The sequence below is a fragment of the Myxocyprinus asiaticus genome, chromosome 10, assembly GCF_019703515.2.
Source record: "Myxocyprinus asiaticus isolate MX2 ecotype Aquarium Trade chromosome 10, UBuf_Myxa_2, whole genome shotgun sequence".
Lineage (NCBI taxonomy): Eukaryota > Metazoa > Chordata > Actinopteri > Cypriniformes > Catostomidae > Myxocyprinus > Myxocyprinus asiaticus.
The window spans coordinates 22931082-22949106 of NC_059353.1; the positions used below are offsets into that span (position 1 = coordinate 22931082).

The 18025-nt window shown below is 35.5% G+C and overlaps 1 protein-coding gene across 3 annotated transcripts in view; it reads left to right on the forward strand.

Moving 5' to 3' along the window:
• Nucleotides 1-813: 813 nt before the first annotated feature.
• The window catches only part of gypc (glycophorin C (Gerbich blood group)), a 41974-nt gene continuing 24762 nt past the window's right edge, over nucleotides 814-18025 (forward strand). Inside the window, exons 1-4 of one of the 3 annotated variants that reach the window (XM_051708668.1) lie at nucleotides 814-1063; nucleotides 4146-4199; nucleotides 12414-12771; nucleotides 13900-14066. In XM_051708668.1, the coding sequence (XP_051564628.1) occupies nucleotides 13991-14066 (76 nt within the window). In that variant the 5' untranslated portion in view covers nucleotides 814-1063; nucleotides 4146-4199; nucleotides 12414-12771; nucleotides 13900-13990. The remainder of the gene's footprint in view (nucleotides 1064-4145; nucleotides 4200-12413; nucleotides 12772-13899; nucleotides 14067-18025) is intronic. The other 2 variants (XM_051708669.1, XM_051708667.1) reach the window with 2 other exon arrangements.

An 18025-nucleotide genomic window follows, 5' to 3' on the forward strand; every position in this document is an offset into this window, starting at 1 on the left:
ACTACATCGACACAACGTCGAGTGAGTGACAGATAGGGAACAAGATATTTGTCTACAGTCATGTATCTATTTCAAAGTATTTCTTTAGTGTGTACTGGCTGTAACATATTTATTCAGCCTGTACTGTCTGTAAAACCCTTTCCCTTATTTAAGCTTTTGCATGTGTTCTATGCCATTTTCATCCATTTATGTGACATACAGAACAATTCTCTACAATTATTGTGGGTAGGAATTATAATAATTTCTGTCTAATGGCATGTACTCTTATTTATATTAAATTATTTAAAAGCTGACTTAAATTCAAATAGCTATTCGTAAGAACAATGAGATCATGAGCAGTGTCACAATCACTTATTCATGCATTATGAGACCTATGTTCAGGGTCATGTGTTCAGTGCTTCTCTGTGGCCAGTAGATAGATGTTGGACTGGTCCAGACACAATCACTATCTAATGGCTTCGAAGACTGCACAAGTTCATGTTCCATGAATTAAAGAAAGAAAGTTGGGAATGACGTGAGGGTGACAGAACTATTCCTTTACATATATATCTATCTATATATATCTATCTATCTATCTATCTATCTATCTATATATATATATATATATATATATATATATATATATATATATATATATATATATATATAAATAATTGCACCCAACTTTTCACCCTTGAAAAAATAAAGCCTAACTGTATTCAACCTTTCCTGAACTCACTCAATAGCTGTGTGTTATTCCAGAGGAGGGGCCATTCAGCTGTTTATGCAGCAGGGGGGGCCTGCTGAGCTATTGGTCGAACCGCAGATCATTAGTAGGGTAGTATGTAAAGGGTGGAGAGTGGTGAAAGGGAAGTTCACATGCAATACATTCAAACTTAACGGATCTTATAAAAACAGACTTCTGCTATAATTCATGATAGTATTCCCTCTGCCATTATAAAGTGAAAGAACAACTCCTGAGCAGAGGAAGTATTTTTGTTCCTAAAAAAAATACTGAGAGGATACAACAGAACAGCTTGCACGCTAAGGGAAAACATGTTGCAGGACTGTTAAGGCAAAGTTGGTGAGTTCAACTTCAGTTCTGTGCATTTGTAATAAAGCATGCTGCCATGAAACTTGTGGCACTGTGGAACATACAACTGAATGTTATATTTAAAGTGTGGTACTGTTGAAAACAATAAGATGAGTGAAGAATTTTTGGGATGCTGACAAGTACTATTTCAGTTTTTCCTTCTCTGTTAACAAATACAACTAGCCAACTTTCCCCTCACGGTCAGAACAAAGTTTTAGCATTTTTTGATTTCTAAAATTGTGGCTTTGTGACTTGTGACTAGTCTTTCAGTGGGTTATGTGTAGTTTAAATGTGTTGAGTGACAGAGATGCAACATGCCAGCCCAGCAAATAAACCCAACCAGTTGGGAGTGGCATGTGCCATGCTAATTTAAGCTGCACACATGCAGTTTAATAAACATGCATACTTCATTATACTTGAAACTCACAGAGGATTATAACTAACAATATTTAAGTTAATTTTACTAGTTCATTAATAGTTGACTCTATGACTTACTGTATATACCATAGAGTGGGTTCCAAAAGTGAAATGATTCTCTTTTGTTTTCTTTTCCTACATAATACAAAATTTTTCATTATCAGCATAACAATCATTCGATTTAACAATTTCGATATTTAATTAAAAAATGTACATGAATTCCAGAATTTCTTAGTATTTGGTATGCCCCCCTTTTGCCTTGATTACAGCATTTTCTCAAGCTGGTACTCCACTAGTTTGAGTTAAACCTGATGATCCATGTTATTCCAGCATGATCTGAGAATGTTCCAGAAGCATCTCTTGTGTTTCATTGGGGGAAAAAAAGGAAATCTGACCTTTTGTACATTTCCAAATTTATGTTTATTTCCAGGGTTTAAAAAATCTCAGATTTTCAATATGGTCTACAACTTTTGACCCCCAATGTGCATCAGTTAGGCTATATGCATGTAACTATATGCAAAGAGAACAGAAAAGAATCATAAATTCATCCAACTGTGTCTCATATGGCATGTGTGTCTAATTATGTGCACTTCGTGGGCCTGCAGTATATGAGATCACATTATAATTGTGTATCTATTTTGTAAAAAAAAAAAAAAAAACCTACAGTACTAATAAATGGGCAAATAATCTTGAAATGGTTACATCTCCATTACTTTGTTACTCATGCAGGAACTAGTATGTCCTATTGCCTGATGCTTGAATGCAAGCTGCAAGTGTAAATATTATGAGTTAAAACCAGTGACAGTGAACTCTCTGTCAGTTATACAAGTACACATAGCTTACTTCTGAGCACATTCTGAAATCATCACTGTTATATTTATACAATTCAGAATTTAAATGGAAGCATGCTAGAAAGTACCTTGTTGTGAGTTATGATGAGAAAAGTTATTACCTTAAATTTGGCTGTGAAAGTAGGATATTTTTCATCTGACATAAAACTTTTATAAGAGCTCCACCCAAAGCCACAGGCATAAATATTGTCACAACGTTATGGAGTCAAACAAGTATATAAATTAGTTGCCTTGTCAAGCCCAGCTTTTAAAGAATGACAGCATCCTACCTTTACTAACAGTTTCAAACTCTATATTCCATTTTATCATGCACATATTGAAATAAAAACTAAAGCAAAACTTTAAAACATAAGCATGTTAGTAATTGGTGACACAGTGAACCCAAAACATATTTGGACACATTTTTACACTTAAGTCACACTTTAAAATGTATTATGTGTTTTTGCTATCCTTAAATGGCATTTGGTTTAATATTTTGTGACATAGGCTAATGCAAAGATATTCACACTTTCTAAAGGGTTAGTTCCCCCATCAATGATAATTCATGTCATCATTTACTCATGCTGTTTCATGAAACACAAAAGATGATGTTAGGAAGAATGGCAGCCTCAGTCATCATTTACTTTCTTAAAAGGTGACTGAGGCTGTCATTCTGCCTATCATCTCCTTTTGTGTTACATGAAAGTAAATGATGGCAGAATTTTCATTTTGGGGCAAACTATCCCTCTGAGTGTGACTTCTATGTAAATAGAAATCCATTGCTGGACTCAGGAAGGAAGCACAGGGTGTGCACACTATGTGTTGGTGAGAGAAGGAAATACACTATTCTTTGTTTCACTATGAGTGATAAGGCCCAGGGCCTTTTCCTGCTTTAGGTCCCTCTTCCTGTGTTTATTAAATGTCAGAAAGGTCAACAGAGGCTAAATAAGATCTGGAGAGTTTAATAGAATGTGTCACACAGCACTTTAATGATCTCAAACACATCGTCCAGTGACATGATGAGAGCAGTTCATGCCACACAGTTCAAAATAAACTACATGGCCAAATATTTGTAAACACCTTCAGCTCACCCATTGCTGACAGGTTTAAAGGAAGAAAAAAAAAGAAAAAGAAAAAAAAAAAGAAATACAAGTATGTACATTTCATATGACACTTGTCAGAGTATTGAAGATTTGACCATACTGAAGAGCATAGTACCATTCAACACAGCACAGTGAAAAGATACCACTGCCTCAGTCAACTGGAAATGCTTTTATTGTCAGTGAAAATGTTTGGAAACAACAACATCTCAGCACTGAAGTGATATGCCACACAAGTGCACACAGCAGAGCCCCTGAAATTTGAGGAGTATTGCACCTCAAGGCTTAAGGTTTCAGCTCCCAGTACTCTGCTGCATATGATATCAGCACAAGAATGATTAATAGACTTCCATGGAACAACATAAGCCTCAGTTCAACATGCACAATGCTGTCTAGAGATGTGTGCATCTAGCTGCCATTGAGTGGGAACTTCTGAAAACTAATATTTTATTTTTGGCGGTGGGGGGGTGGGGGGGGTGATTGGGGTATAAGGAAATGACATGAAGCACACTTAAATTCACACTGCCTGCTATGTGTCAAGGTAGGGGCACTACCCGCCAGGCTACACATCTGCTGATAGAGGGTTTTTTTATGTGCGTGGTTTATTCAAGTATATCTTAGTTTGATAAAGGTCACCTTATATTTTATCATAAATCTTCAGTCACTGATCATATATTAAAAGTCTGTGTGAATTGGCTTGACGAGCAAAGTTTTCTTTCATTTCAGCTATCCTTCTATCCAACACTTTGGATAGAATTCACTAAGAATGAACTGCTCCAGGTAAAAGCGCTGGTTATTTGCATGTGCTGTCTATGCTGGTTTAGTGCCCAATTCACTAAAGGAATTGTGCAGATCAGGCAACGGCGCAAACGCACCCAGCAAAATTGCTGCTGAATGTAATTTGCATGCACATCTCCAAAGTTGAGGGCCAATTCTGAGCACTGTATATAGCGGAGGATGCTGCAGACCACCGTAATCTGACACAATTTGGCAGGACTGAACAGCATTACTGACTGTGATCCAGACACCTAAATCCCCTGATAGCACACGTACATCACCCATATGTCTATTTGATGTGTGTTTACATCTGGAAGATATATTTTTAATGTTGTTTGCTCATCTGCAATACATCTATAAGACATATGTCAATAAGTATGTCTCAGATGTCAATAAGACATTCAGCAGATATCTTTGAGATGTTTATAACTGAGAATGTTGATAACATTTTATAAGAATAGTGCATGAATTATCATGAATTAATACCTGAATTAATAGTTACTTTCACATGAATTAATGATGAGTTAAGGAATGGACTAATCAGGAACTAATGAAGAGTTAACTATAACTACAACATGAATCATATGAATTTATGCTTTAATAACAGCCACCTTAATTACATGTTAGTACATGTTTGATAGTTAATGCATTAGGAAATAAACTAAATCAAACAGGCTTTATGCGAAAGAATGTGAAGTACTTCAACCTTGAATTAAATGTGCATAATTTAATATGGTCATAATTAAAATTTTTGTAACTTTTAATGTCTTCAGTTTCGCCACAGTCATAACTGGATGACGAAGTATTATTCTGGATAATTTACATGGATCATCCTTATCAAATATTAACAAAATTAAGGAACAGTTCTCCCATCATTTACTCACCCTCATACTATTCCAGATGTGTTTGACATTGTTTCATCTACAGAACACAAACAAAGATTTTTAGAAGAATATCTCAGCTTTGTAGGTCCACACAATGCATGATGCAAGTGAATGGAAACCAAATTTTTTAAGTTCCAAAAAGCATATAAAACAGCATAAAAGTAATCTGTATGACTCCAGTGATTTGATCCATGTCTTCTGAAGTGATCCAGAAGGTTTTGGGGGAGAATAAACCAAAATGTATCTAATATTTCACTGTACATCTTGCCAATGCAGTCTCTAGTGACAACTATGATTTCAAGCTAGATTACACTTTCTAATGCTAGATGGTGCAAGGAAGTGAAACAATGATGGCCAAAGAAATGTATAGTGAAAAAGGAGTTATATTTTGGTATGATGTCACCAAAAACCGACTGGACAACTTCAGAAGACATAGATTAAACCACTAGAGTCATATTGATTATTTTTCTGCTGCATTTATATGCTTTTTGGAGCTTCAAAGATTTGGTCACCATTCACCGTTTTATGGACCTGCAGAGCTGAGATATTCTTCTAAAAATCTTTGTTTGGGTTCTACAGAAGAAAGTTATACACATCTGGAATGGCATGAGGCTGAAGTGATTCTTCATTCCGTTCCCTTCATACATACCCTACCACTATGGGTCCTACCACTCAGTTCAATTGTCATCCATATGCAGGCCATGTCCACAACTCAGCTTTTACCTCGTGACAAACCAAATGATGCTAAACAATATGTGATTTAACTGGGATGAATACTAGTGCAGTACATGTGTAGTTGATAGTAAGTTTACAATGATGTGCCCCAGCAAGTAAAGTCATGACATGATGCTGCATTAACAAGTCATCAGTTGATGATAGTTAATGAGTAGTTAACAATTAGTTAATAATGATGTGCCCCACCAAGTGAAGTCATGACATGTTGATGCATTAACAAGTCATGGGTTCATGGGTAGCTAATTATGTATTAGTAATTATTTGCCCCTCTAAGTAAATTCATGACATTATGCTGCATTAACAAATCATTAAATACACATGCACTAAGGTGATCCTTAACCTTTCGCACCAGTGAAATAAAGACCAAGATTTATTTTTATTTTTTTTAGATCTGCTTATTTGAAAATGCAAATCCACCAGCATACATATATGACATTAAAAACACAAAATTTAAAGGGAAAAACACCTTTAATGTGAAAAAATCAATACTGAAAGACAAGTGTTAATCTTCCACCAAGATGCTTTGAATTAATGAAATATCTTTTCAAACATATACATACACAAAAGAAAAACCAAACATACCTGGTAAGACATACAAGATACTTTTTTTTAATGATTTATAAGGTGTGTTTTGTCTCTCTCTATCTCTCCTGATGTCAAATCGGTAATGCTAAAAATGCTAATGTTAGCATTTAACACATTCAAATAACCAAATTAATTCAAATACTGCACATAACGTCGTCAAAATGTATATTATGAACACTCTGACTTCAGTCCTAACTCAGTCCAATCCAACAAAACAACCAATAATTTTAGTCGGCATGAAATGAAAATTCACCCAATGTATTTTCTAAATGCATGTTATTGATCTTATTGTGAACTATTCATCCATGCATATGTTTTTTTTTTTTGTTTGTTTTGTTTTTTTTTACCTCATAATCTTTAATCAAAATGTAATAACTCTCCAGTGAAACGACAGACTTCTCTCTGGTGACATATGCAGGACTTCTCCTATCATTTAGTCTGCTTAAACCCTGCCCCTTTCTTATAAATACCACAACCTTGTGTTGAGTTGAACTAGGGGTGTAACGGTTCAAATTTCTCACAGTTCGGTTTGTATCACGGTTTTAGGGTCACTGTTTCGATACAGTTCGGTATTTGCTATGTTCAGGAAAAAAAATATATTACTTCCAAGTCCAAAGTAAGAATACTGTATTTGATAATTTTTTTAAAAAAAAACACTTCAACAGGTCTGCCCTTAATAAAAATCATGGTTTTACTACAGTAACCATATTTTAATCATGGTATTTGTAGTAAAATCATAGTAACCACAAAATCAACATGGTTTCTGTCATGGTTATAATATATAGTAAAACCCTGGTGACAGCAGTCAAGGTTTCTTCAGTCAAGATTACTACAATATTACTATATTAAAACCATGGTTCATTTTCTTTAGGGACCTGAACTATAAAAAAAAAATAAATAAATAAAAAACTTTTCTCTAAATTACTAAATCAATATTTTAAATTAATACCTGCAATATTACGCTACATGCATCAACATAAAGTGCATTTCAAACTCAACTCAACATATATTCAACATTCGGAAGTTGTACATCACTATAGAAGGAACCTTGCTATTAATATGGATAAGAGAAGGGCCCGGAATGTCGCGGCTCGAGTGTTTTAATCATACGCTGAAATACCATATTTTCATCAATGAAATATGGCAACATAACTTCATGGCAATTAACACCACACGTGTTTTAGTTATTGTTTCATGTATGTCTGAATTAACACTGAGTGCCTGCTTAAAAATGGAAGGGAGTGTGTCTGTGTGCAGTCTCAGCTCACTTGCGGCTCTGTGTGCGCCGCGCACCAGCTTTCTCCGGGTGATATCGGTGTACATGATTAATCATATATCGATGTATTATCAGTATACGGCACTTGCGTCGAGCAATGTCTGCAAACAGTGCCTGTTTTGTAAACTTTTTTGACCATCGCTGTTGTAATTGACTGCAAAAAGGAAATGTTCCCAGACAGGTTACTTGAATAACGCAGGGGGTTTCTCTATCAGCGGCTCGTTTTCTCCACTTGGCGCTTGCCATTTTCAGCTAAACCTAACACATGCAGAACAGTGATGTCATCAAGTTGACCCTCGTGAAACACAGGCAGAGCATATATATTTACAGATCTATTCAGGTGCATTAGCGGTGGTTGTAATTGTGCGTGTCTATTTGACACTTTGTTTTCTTCACCAAACCTTGTGCTCCAGATGTGTAATTAAACTTGAGGTGAACCGCGGTGCCAATGCTTACCGAACCGTGGGTGGCGAACCGTACAACCCTAAGTTTAACGAAGCATCAGTCGCATTTTGGTGAAGATGACAAGGTGTTTCAAATCTGTTTTCCTTCAAAACTATCATTCCTTAACCCAAACATCCTTGGTTATGGGTCAGCTGGTTTGAATTTACATTTCGAATGAGGAGGAATAACGGTGAATTTGCAGTTGTTTTCGAGACATTTCACGCCTGAATTGCTGAGGTGATCACTAAAGAATACAATGCTGCGGATGCCTCTGGAGTTGATTTATATTTTTGAATGCAGTTATCTTGGGATGCACAGCATGAGTAAGTGTTTTTGTTTTCTTTATATTTAGTATATTGTGATTCAAAACATTAATTATGGTTATCTTTTACGCACTCGTTTTTCAACAGCTACAGCCTCTTCGTAAGCAAAGACCGCGATGTGCTTGTGCATTTATGTTGTCAGTTTGATAATAAATATGTTGAGATCGCTGTTCAATTTCACCAATAACTGGCTCTGACTCGAGCAGCATTGTGGTAGGGGTGTGTGTGTCCACTGCAAACTCATATTTAGATCTGCCTACGTTCCGCTATGCAATGCCAGTATTTTAACAATCCAATCAACAACCAATGGATAAACTCAAATCCCCGCCCCACATTTGTTTCATGTTCAATATGCTGTTTCACTCGGAAATACATCACAATACCGAAGTAAAGTCGGTCGTAACTTCCGTTTCATGCCGACTTTAAATGAAAAATGTCAGCATTACCATAGGAAATAGTGGTAAGCAGCCAGCTAACACCTAGAAAGCGCTGCTTATAAGTGCCCCGTCAGAAACAAACTGTCCACATACTGTAGTTCCAGGTAGAAATGTAGTGAACTATCTGTACTTGAAATGGATGAAGTTCACACAACAAATGATTGAATGTTTACAGTTCCAGATGTCCACAGAAAAACGAACAAAACAAATTACTACTATTAACAACAATGATCCTAATGATGATGAAGATGATGAATTTTGATTTTGAGTTCTGATGAAACTCATAAAGTAACTATGAAAAATATTGAGAAATATATATAACAAAAACAAATATTGATCCAGCAACATAAAGACTATGGTCTGGATGACAAGTGAATTGAGTGTGAGTATGAAATGAAAGGGACAAGGAATAACGTAAAATGGGTTGAGATCAAATTATTGGTGATCACTATTATTTGTGTATTTTATGTTTTGTTTTTATGTTCATTTAAAAAATGATGTTTGTGGCGAAACTGCAGAGAGCTAAATAAATAAAATATTCAGGGGTGGGTTTATGGTTTTTGAGGCCCAAAGTAATCGACCAACCAAATTTAGCTTATAAAATGACTGAAAAATTCATCCTATTAGTCGTTGTAGCCAAGTACATTCAAAATATTTATTAAAATAAAAATCTACTTAAAGATAATGAATGCATGTTTTTTTGCAGTTTTTCTACAATACAGTGATAAAAAAAAAAAAAACTATATCTACCTACATATATAAAAATATATATATATATTCTATTTTAGTGAACAGGGTGTGCAAAACTACTTCACCAAGTAACATTTTGGAATTCAGTTGTTATATATTAATATTATAACCCAACAATTATTATTTATTGTTGTCCAGTTTGTCATTGTAATATGATTCAGTATTGTTATTATTACTTTGAGGATTTGTTGTATACATTAGTAATATATTTCTGTCTTATTTACTTTACTTTCACCTGGATCTTTTTATTCTGATGCTGCATTGTATTGTTCACCATGTTGCAAAAGGCTGTATTTTTGTAAACATCATAGGCACCATTCATAACAGTAACAGTAAACATACAAGGCACGGTGCCCCTAGCAGAAGGAAAAATAACATTGTATTGCCGTTTATCAAGTGCTGAAACTTTGCTTGGTGGAAAACAATATAGAATAATATTAAACAGTTACCTCTTTGCAACTTGTACAGTATGTGAAATATTTGTGACACCTGCGCTAAAAACAATCTAGATGCAGCGCAATGAATGAAATAGAACGCAGGTGTTTCGACATGCGTTTTTTAAACCTGAAGTTATTTTTAACTTGGCACAGTGTCTAAAAAGTGGGGTGCATTTGATAGGTAAAAATGAGTGCAGTATAAGTGATAATTTTTTGGGTCCATTTTCCCGGAGAGAGACTTAAAATTGTATTCCTTATATATGTGCTAAATTAAAACTAAAAGCCACAAAACTTTGGTTTTGATTTCACATAGTCTTTAATGCAGAAGTCAGGGGTGGATTGGTCATCGGGAGCATAGGGTGTTTTTTCTGGTGGGCTGCTGGGTTATTTGGGCCAGCCTGCTGCTGCGCAAGTACTGGTCTGTCCTACAGACGATATAGGCAGCTGCTCTGGGCTCCATCATGCCCACGCATACCCCATTAATAATCACAAAATAACAAATAATTGCAAGATACAACAAATTCAATAACAGCAGCGTAAATAAATTCGGCTAACAGTAAAGCTTTAAGCAGTACATAGACATTTGCATAATATATTCAAGCATAAGTGGGAGCTGAAGTGTGGCTTGCTGAATTATGCTAACACCTGATAAAAATGCAGAAAATAAGTCATGAAAAATATTACTCTGTGGCTATTTGAGTCTAAAGGTCAACCGATAGTGGATTTTACGGATACCAGTAACTAAGTTGGGCAGTACCTGCCGGTAACCGATTAATCAACTGATAGTTGATACTGAATGAAAAAATAACACTCAAAAGTAAAATAGTGCTGAACTTTATTACAAAAATAAACAGTACTGACTGAACCATGAAAATGTATTGTACTTTTTTAAATGAAATAAATATTAATATAAATGAACTAATATTCAAATTTTAAAGTCAGCTGATTAAATTGACATTGTTTCCTTAGTCCACAAGAAGGTGTATTAAATATATAAACCATTCAGCACCATTATATTATTGCATAGAACATTCCTATCCTGGCTGTTAAAAAATAGCATTTCATTGTCAATTAATGTGCATAAAATAAATAAATAAAAAGTTTTAGTCGGCCCATATTCTCAAATGTTAAGTCAAATGTAAAATGAGGGGGGAAAACGCTTCAATAGTCATTTCACATGGTGTTACACTTGCACTGCTACTACTCCAGACTCAAGCTTCATTATAACAGCGAAATACCACATTGTTTTTTATTCAGTACAGTTGTATGTAGAGTAGCAATATTCACAAATAGCAGTGGTATTCGGCTGAACTCGGTGGTGAAGTGGCTCAGTCTATGAGCCCAGGCCAGGGGACCCAAGCCAGGGGACCCAAGGAACACAACAGAATGGAACCGAACACAAGAATCTCAAGACATATTTCCAGGCCAGGGGACCCAAGGAACACAACAGACTGGAACCGAACACAAGAATCTCGAGACATATTTCCAAGTTAAACATCTTTCTTGACAAAGCATTTAAAAACTCATTGCTTAATCTTAGAAATGCTAATAAGAGAGCAAGACGCAATGGCCAAAGACCTCCACCAACTTTAAGAGGCAGTTCACACCGAACGCTTTTGCAACCATCCATTTAATTTTCTATGTAAATGCACGCTAGACGAAATCTTTGTTTCCCTTTCTTTTTGTTTAGTCAGCGTCTTGTGCAGGAGCATTGTTTTTTTAGATATGTCTAATTAAAAAGAACTTTAAAAGCATATTGAGACACCTGCTTTCTGTTAAACTGTATTTGTTGTGCTGTGTCTAGCCTTTTTTAGTGCAAGAATGTGATTGGTCTGAAGTCATCATATTACAGTGAGGATAAAAAAATGTAATTGAAATCAGATCTGTTTCTGATTTATTTATACGTTTCTCTCGGCTGCATGAAGATATTAATTTGCTTTTTCACATCACTAGCTTTAAATATGCAACTTAGCTGGCGAATGCATAAACGTGACCAGCTGGATATAAACTAATGCAAATAGATGGTAATAGATGGTAACAATCGAGGCATTTAAACATTTAGGTAGGACTTGCGTGTATTTTTGTCACAGTGTTCTAACTGCTTCAGGTTAGCTTTAATGTTAGCGTCCTCTTAGCCTTGTCGGCAAACATACTGCTGTTCTCTACTAATTCAGCATTTATAATGATATGACAATATGTACTGTAGTGTACTGTATACATACCTTTTTGTTGATGATGTTTTAAATCTGCATCTGAAGTGTTCCGCTCCATGCAGAGTGTAGTCTCACGTGTCAAAACAAACACCACAAGGCATCAGTGAATTGATAGTTTTTATTTCACCTCTAGAGGCCGTTCTTATACTGTTTAATGACAGCGGACCCTTCCCAGCCACTCCATCGCCAGACGCAAAGAGGAAAAACTATCAGTGTGGATTTTTGCCAAAAACCAATAGTTCCGGAAATCTGTTATCGATGCCGATTAATTGGCAAAACCGATATATCAGTCAACCTCTATTTGAGGCTTACTTTGTTTAAAGTATAGCAGAAACAGCACTTGTCAAAGCACTGGGCTTTTCATTTTTTGCCAAGAAAAATCTGGGGAAGGAATTAAAACACTGCATATATAAAGAGGCAACAAACTCACATAGAGTGAAAATATGAGCAATTCATCTGCAAAATATCTGCAAAGATCTACACTTTAAGAGGTATGTTTATTTATATATTTTTTTACTTATAATTTAAATGTGTTTATATTTATATATATGTACATATCCTGGCCAACTTTGTTTCATTGATTTTTCTTTTTTTAAATAAACATTTACAAATTTTAAGCATTGTCATCTGTGTCCTGCTGTGACACTTTCTTCATCTAACTATTTAAACAACAATTTATGATCTTGTACATATATATATATATATATATATATATATATATATATATATATATATATATATACACACCAAACGTAAGGGGCTGTTCACACCGAATGCTTTTGCAACCATCCATTTGTTTTTCAATGTAAACGCACGCTAGACAAACGTCTTTGTTTCCCTTTGTTTTTGTGTCTTGTGCAGGAGCACTGTTTTTTAGATGATGTGTCTAATTAAAAGAACTTTATAAGCATATGTACATATATAATATATTATTATTATACTTGTTGTTTCCACAACCTCATATTAACTAAGACAATAGTTTATTTGCACTTCTAGAAAAAAGTTAGAAGAAATGCTAACTTGTCACAGCACCTAAAATACACACTTTCCCTTGTACTTTTATATACATTTCAATTTAACATTTGTATGTTGGGAAAAAGGTTTTTGGACATGTTATTTGTCTGAGCTATAAAGTGCTTATTTTTAGTGCTTTCTCTAAAAAATCCACTCGTCACATTTACAGTGGTATTATAAGTTTTAAAGTTATGACAGTTTTTGCGCTGGTGGGGCCCGTTGTTATGACTAGAAGTCAATAGAAATTTATTTTTTTCAACACAAAAATTTTAAATTGAGCCAGAAAATGAAATCAATGAGCTGGTGTGTCATGGTGTGGTATGTTGAGGGCCGGGTTTTGTCGGCCGCTCTGGGCCAGAAAGTCCAGGGCCACTTTTTAGTCCCTCTCCACCCCTGGCAGAAGTAAATGCTAGAAATATGGAGACATGTTTTTATTTTTTTTTATCTCACCCCTTATTGGGATTTGGATGATGTAATCTTACATGCTCATTTATCTTGAGCCATAAGGTAGTAATAAAACTCTCCTACTATTTCCTACCTCAGAGCACACTGGAGTAAAGCAAATCTCTCTCTCTCTCTCTCTCTCTCTCACTCTCTATCTACAGACATTTCATCTCATCATCCCTGAGAACACTCTACTCAACCTACAGCTGTTCCTCTCAATCTCCCTGCCAAATATTCCTTCACAGGTTTATAATGGACAACTCCACAGCACAAGCACTTACCGTAACCTCTGCTGAAAGCAAGTCTGTCACATCACCCATACATAATCGTAAGTATTCTGTAGTTTGTGTGAACTATACAGAATAAGTGTCAGCACAAACTGGGACACCAGTTTTACAGTGTAACAGTATTACAGTTTTTCTGAATTGCTAAAACACATTTCTTGAAACCTTCACCCATTTTCTCACAACTTTAAACACTAAACCAAATCTTCAAACTACATTCATAAAACCCCTGACTCTTCAGGCAAAATCAAACAATCGCCTCAAAATAATTTTATCTATTATCAAAATCAAACAATGCTTTCTCATCATACACACAGCAAGTCAACACTACAGAGCATTCAGTACTGTAGTCTAGGGCATATGCAGGCATATAAAAGTAAACTATGTATGAAGTACATAGTATATGGGTAGCTGACATTAAATACTTTTAAAACGTTGACATGCAGTACTCCATCTACAACTATTTATCTGAAACTAACTGCATTTTAACTGCTATGCATGCAAATTTTATGACCTTATATTAATTGAGAGACTATATTCAGTAGAATATTGCAAGACCATTTTAAAAAGAACTAGTGAATGCAAAGAATGTGATTAAAAATGCTGAAAACTGAAAAGGAATTGTTGCAGCACCTACACTTTCCCTAATGCATTCATAAATGTAAAACTTAAACTTCAAGTCTTGATATTTATTTAAATAAAGTTTATGGACATTTTATGTGCCAACTATTCATACATAATATTTTAACTCTCTGTTAAAATAAAGAGTCTCTATTATGTATTCTTACCCAGTCCTGTACAATATTTAACTGTCATAGCATGTGCTGTTTAACAAAAAGTAGAGCAAGTAAACATCAAACTAATATATTGACCATTGCTTGCTCCCCAAAGGGTTTTGTGTTGTTATAGATTTATAATTTATTTTCAGTTCTGGCATTCCAGAGATCTCTTTGATCATGAATGCTGGTGGTGTTGTACTGCTCTGAAAGAGGGTTATTGAATATGTTTGCTAGATCAAGAACAATCAATCAGCTGTGAAAACATTACATACAACAAAACAAGCACTTACAGTTAGACAAAATTCAGCAAGGCTCTTGATTATCAAGAGAAATTGCTATTAGCCCACTGTGTACTTAAAGAGTATAGAAGCAGGAACTATGATGCATTTCAACAAATATTTATATATTTTTTCAACTTGCATTAGTCACTACTATTAAATGATGCTACACTGGGCTCAGTGGGCTGAGCTCAGACATGCAAACTGGAATACAAAAAGGCAGCATATGTCATGAGCTATACAAATGTTGTTCTCTATGTGAATGTTGTTAGATAGTTAGTTAGTTAGAAGATGTTGTTTAGTTTATTTATTATAATTATTTGTATTTATTTATTTATTTATTTTCAGAATTATGGCATACAGTGCAGTTTCACTACAGACAAACCCAGATCTCCAAACATTAGCTACAATAGCACTAATATTTAAACATGCTATTTGTTGTTTAGACACTTTCGTAGCTCTTTTGCAACAGCAACTAAGTTGATATGTTTTTCAATTTTTTTTATTTGGGCATTTAACAATATCTTATAGGAGCTAAGCGTGAGTATATGGAATATTAAGTACATTAATATCAGAGTGATTTTAGTCTACTCTACATGAACAATTTCTAGATTAAGTATCACAGGCATATCAGGTGCATGCCTGTTTCATAGAAAACAGTGTTTGTTAGGCGTAAAGCTTATAATGGTTCCTAGAGATGCAATTCAGAACTCGATGTGTCGATATGTATGCTCTACGTACTCTACACCTTATCTGATACATAGGAACCATGGGATTTCTGTGATTGATTGTCAGTGAAAACCATATATCCCTTTCAGAATTGTATGTTGGTGTATGAATTTTTACAGTGCTGTTATTGGCTCCACTGTATTCCTCTCCTAAATGTTAAAGCCACATAAATCCATGATATAAAAGTCTAAGTAAAGGTGTTGTGTGCTAATTGTATTAAATCATGTGTTAAACCATTCGCAAGGTTGTATTTTAGGTCAGAGGTTTAGGATCAATATTCAAAGGATCCAGCGGGTTGTCACCTGTGGGTTTGCAAAGTGATGTTTAAATAAGCATTAAAATGGGGCATATGATGACTGACTGCAACCATGAAGAAGAAAGGGGGTAATGTGATCTTGATGCTAATTGATGGCTTACTGCGGTTTTTTTTTTTTTTTTGGGAGGGGTGGGGGGGGTTGTTGGATGGATGGATAAATAGATATACCTGTATATACAGTACCTTATCAGATTCAGTAAAGAAGACAAGCTCTGAGAAGAGGGAGAAAAAATAAATAAGGGAAATAGGACAAGGCTGTCCCTTTGTTCTTGGAGCAGGATGAAAAAAAGTTGGAATCAGAGGGGTTGTAGATGTTTTCCAGCAACAGGACAAAGGCTGAGTGAGTGATTGTATGTGTGCTCCTTGGAGGAATAAAACAGCAAGCCAAAATGTTGATTTGTCTTCTGTTCTGAAAATCTTCACTTCCAAGTCCCCAAGCATACAGCAGAGATAAAACAGGAAACAGAAAGCCTCTTGGTCTGTTTCCCATACCAGTACAAAACGAACCAAAACAGCTACATGTGCATCTACCTTGCATTGACAATCACACCATGACATTGTTTTTAATTGGGAACTTTTAAATGAAGGGCAAACTATACATCTGTCTCTGTAGCAGAGCCCCTCCCATTGTATTTGTAATGGACCAGCAGAGGCTATTGAACTAGTGATAGACTAGGATGATATTGGTTTACAAAATTTATAAGGATTAATTTCAGTTAGACTTGTGTAGATTTGATCTTTATTTTAGTTATTGTTTTTATGATTTTGAAACGTAAAGACATTTTAACAGCAACATTTATCTATTGCTTGTATATGATAATGTAGCCCCTCTGCATATGTTCATTCACAGGAATGTTTTGCGATGCACAACAGTCTCTATATTATTACTGACAAAACCAGACACTATTCTCAACCAACTGCCTATAATCAACCATGGTAGGCGTTCAGTCACTTGACTGGCTCATGAGAGCACATGCTCATTTGTAAACTGATTAAAAAGCTTTTCTCTCTCAGAGAACCACAAACTCTCAGCTTGAATAAGGGAATGTGAGAGAGTGGTGGAGTGAAGAGAGGGAGAGGTATTCTTTCTAAGCAAGATGCATGACATATGGTTGGGTGAGATAGGAGCAGTTACCACTTGAGACTCAAATCCCGGGCAGATGTGACCTCAGGCCATGAAGGAAAGAGAGAGAGATGCAGCGTAACGGCAGATTGTTTGGGGAAATCAGCTACAGAAAGCTGAGGGAGGGGAATAGTGAATAGCTTTTTAACTGAGACTCCTACAGGACTGTGTGTGTGTGTACATGTGAAGAGTGGAGAGTGCATGCCATAGCCCTACTCGGAGTCTCATGACAAACCCCACAAACAAGTGAGCTTGAACTCACTGCTGTGGTCACAATGAGCCACATAGCAGCAGCAGAAGGATTTTAGGAAGCTGTGGATAGAATTGTTCAGTTTCTGTTTACAGATTTTCTTGGGGATGGACACAGTGACGTATATGCTCGTCTCACACCAGCCGAGTTCCATAAATACATTCAAATCTGACATAAACTTTTAAGATGTGTTGGAACTAGTAGAATCAAGTGATAGATTTCATTCCCAGGAAACTGAGACTGTGAAACAAGTTTTCGTGTGGGAGGAATTGTTGTCATAATTGGACAAGGCAATTTGATTGTTGAAGAAAACACATAGACAGTTCTCTGCCATTTGTTTTTTCAACTTTCTTTCTACTAAAGTAGAGTTACAGCAAATCAAATCAAATCACTTTTATTGTCACACAACCATATACACAAGTGCAATAGTGTGTGAAATTCTTGGGTGCAGTTCCGAGCAACATAGCAGTTGTGACAGTGTTGAGACATATACCAATCTGCAATAAACATCAAATTTACACAACACAA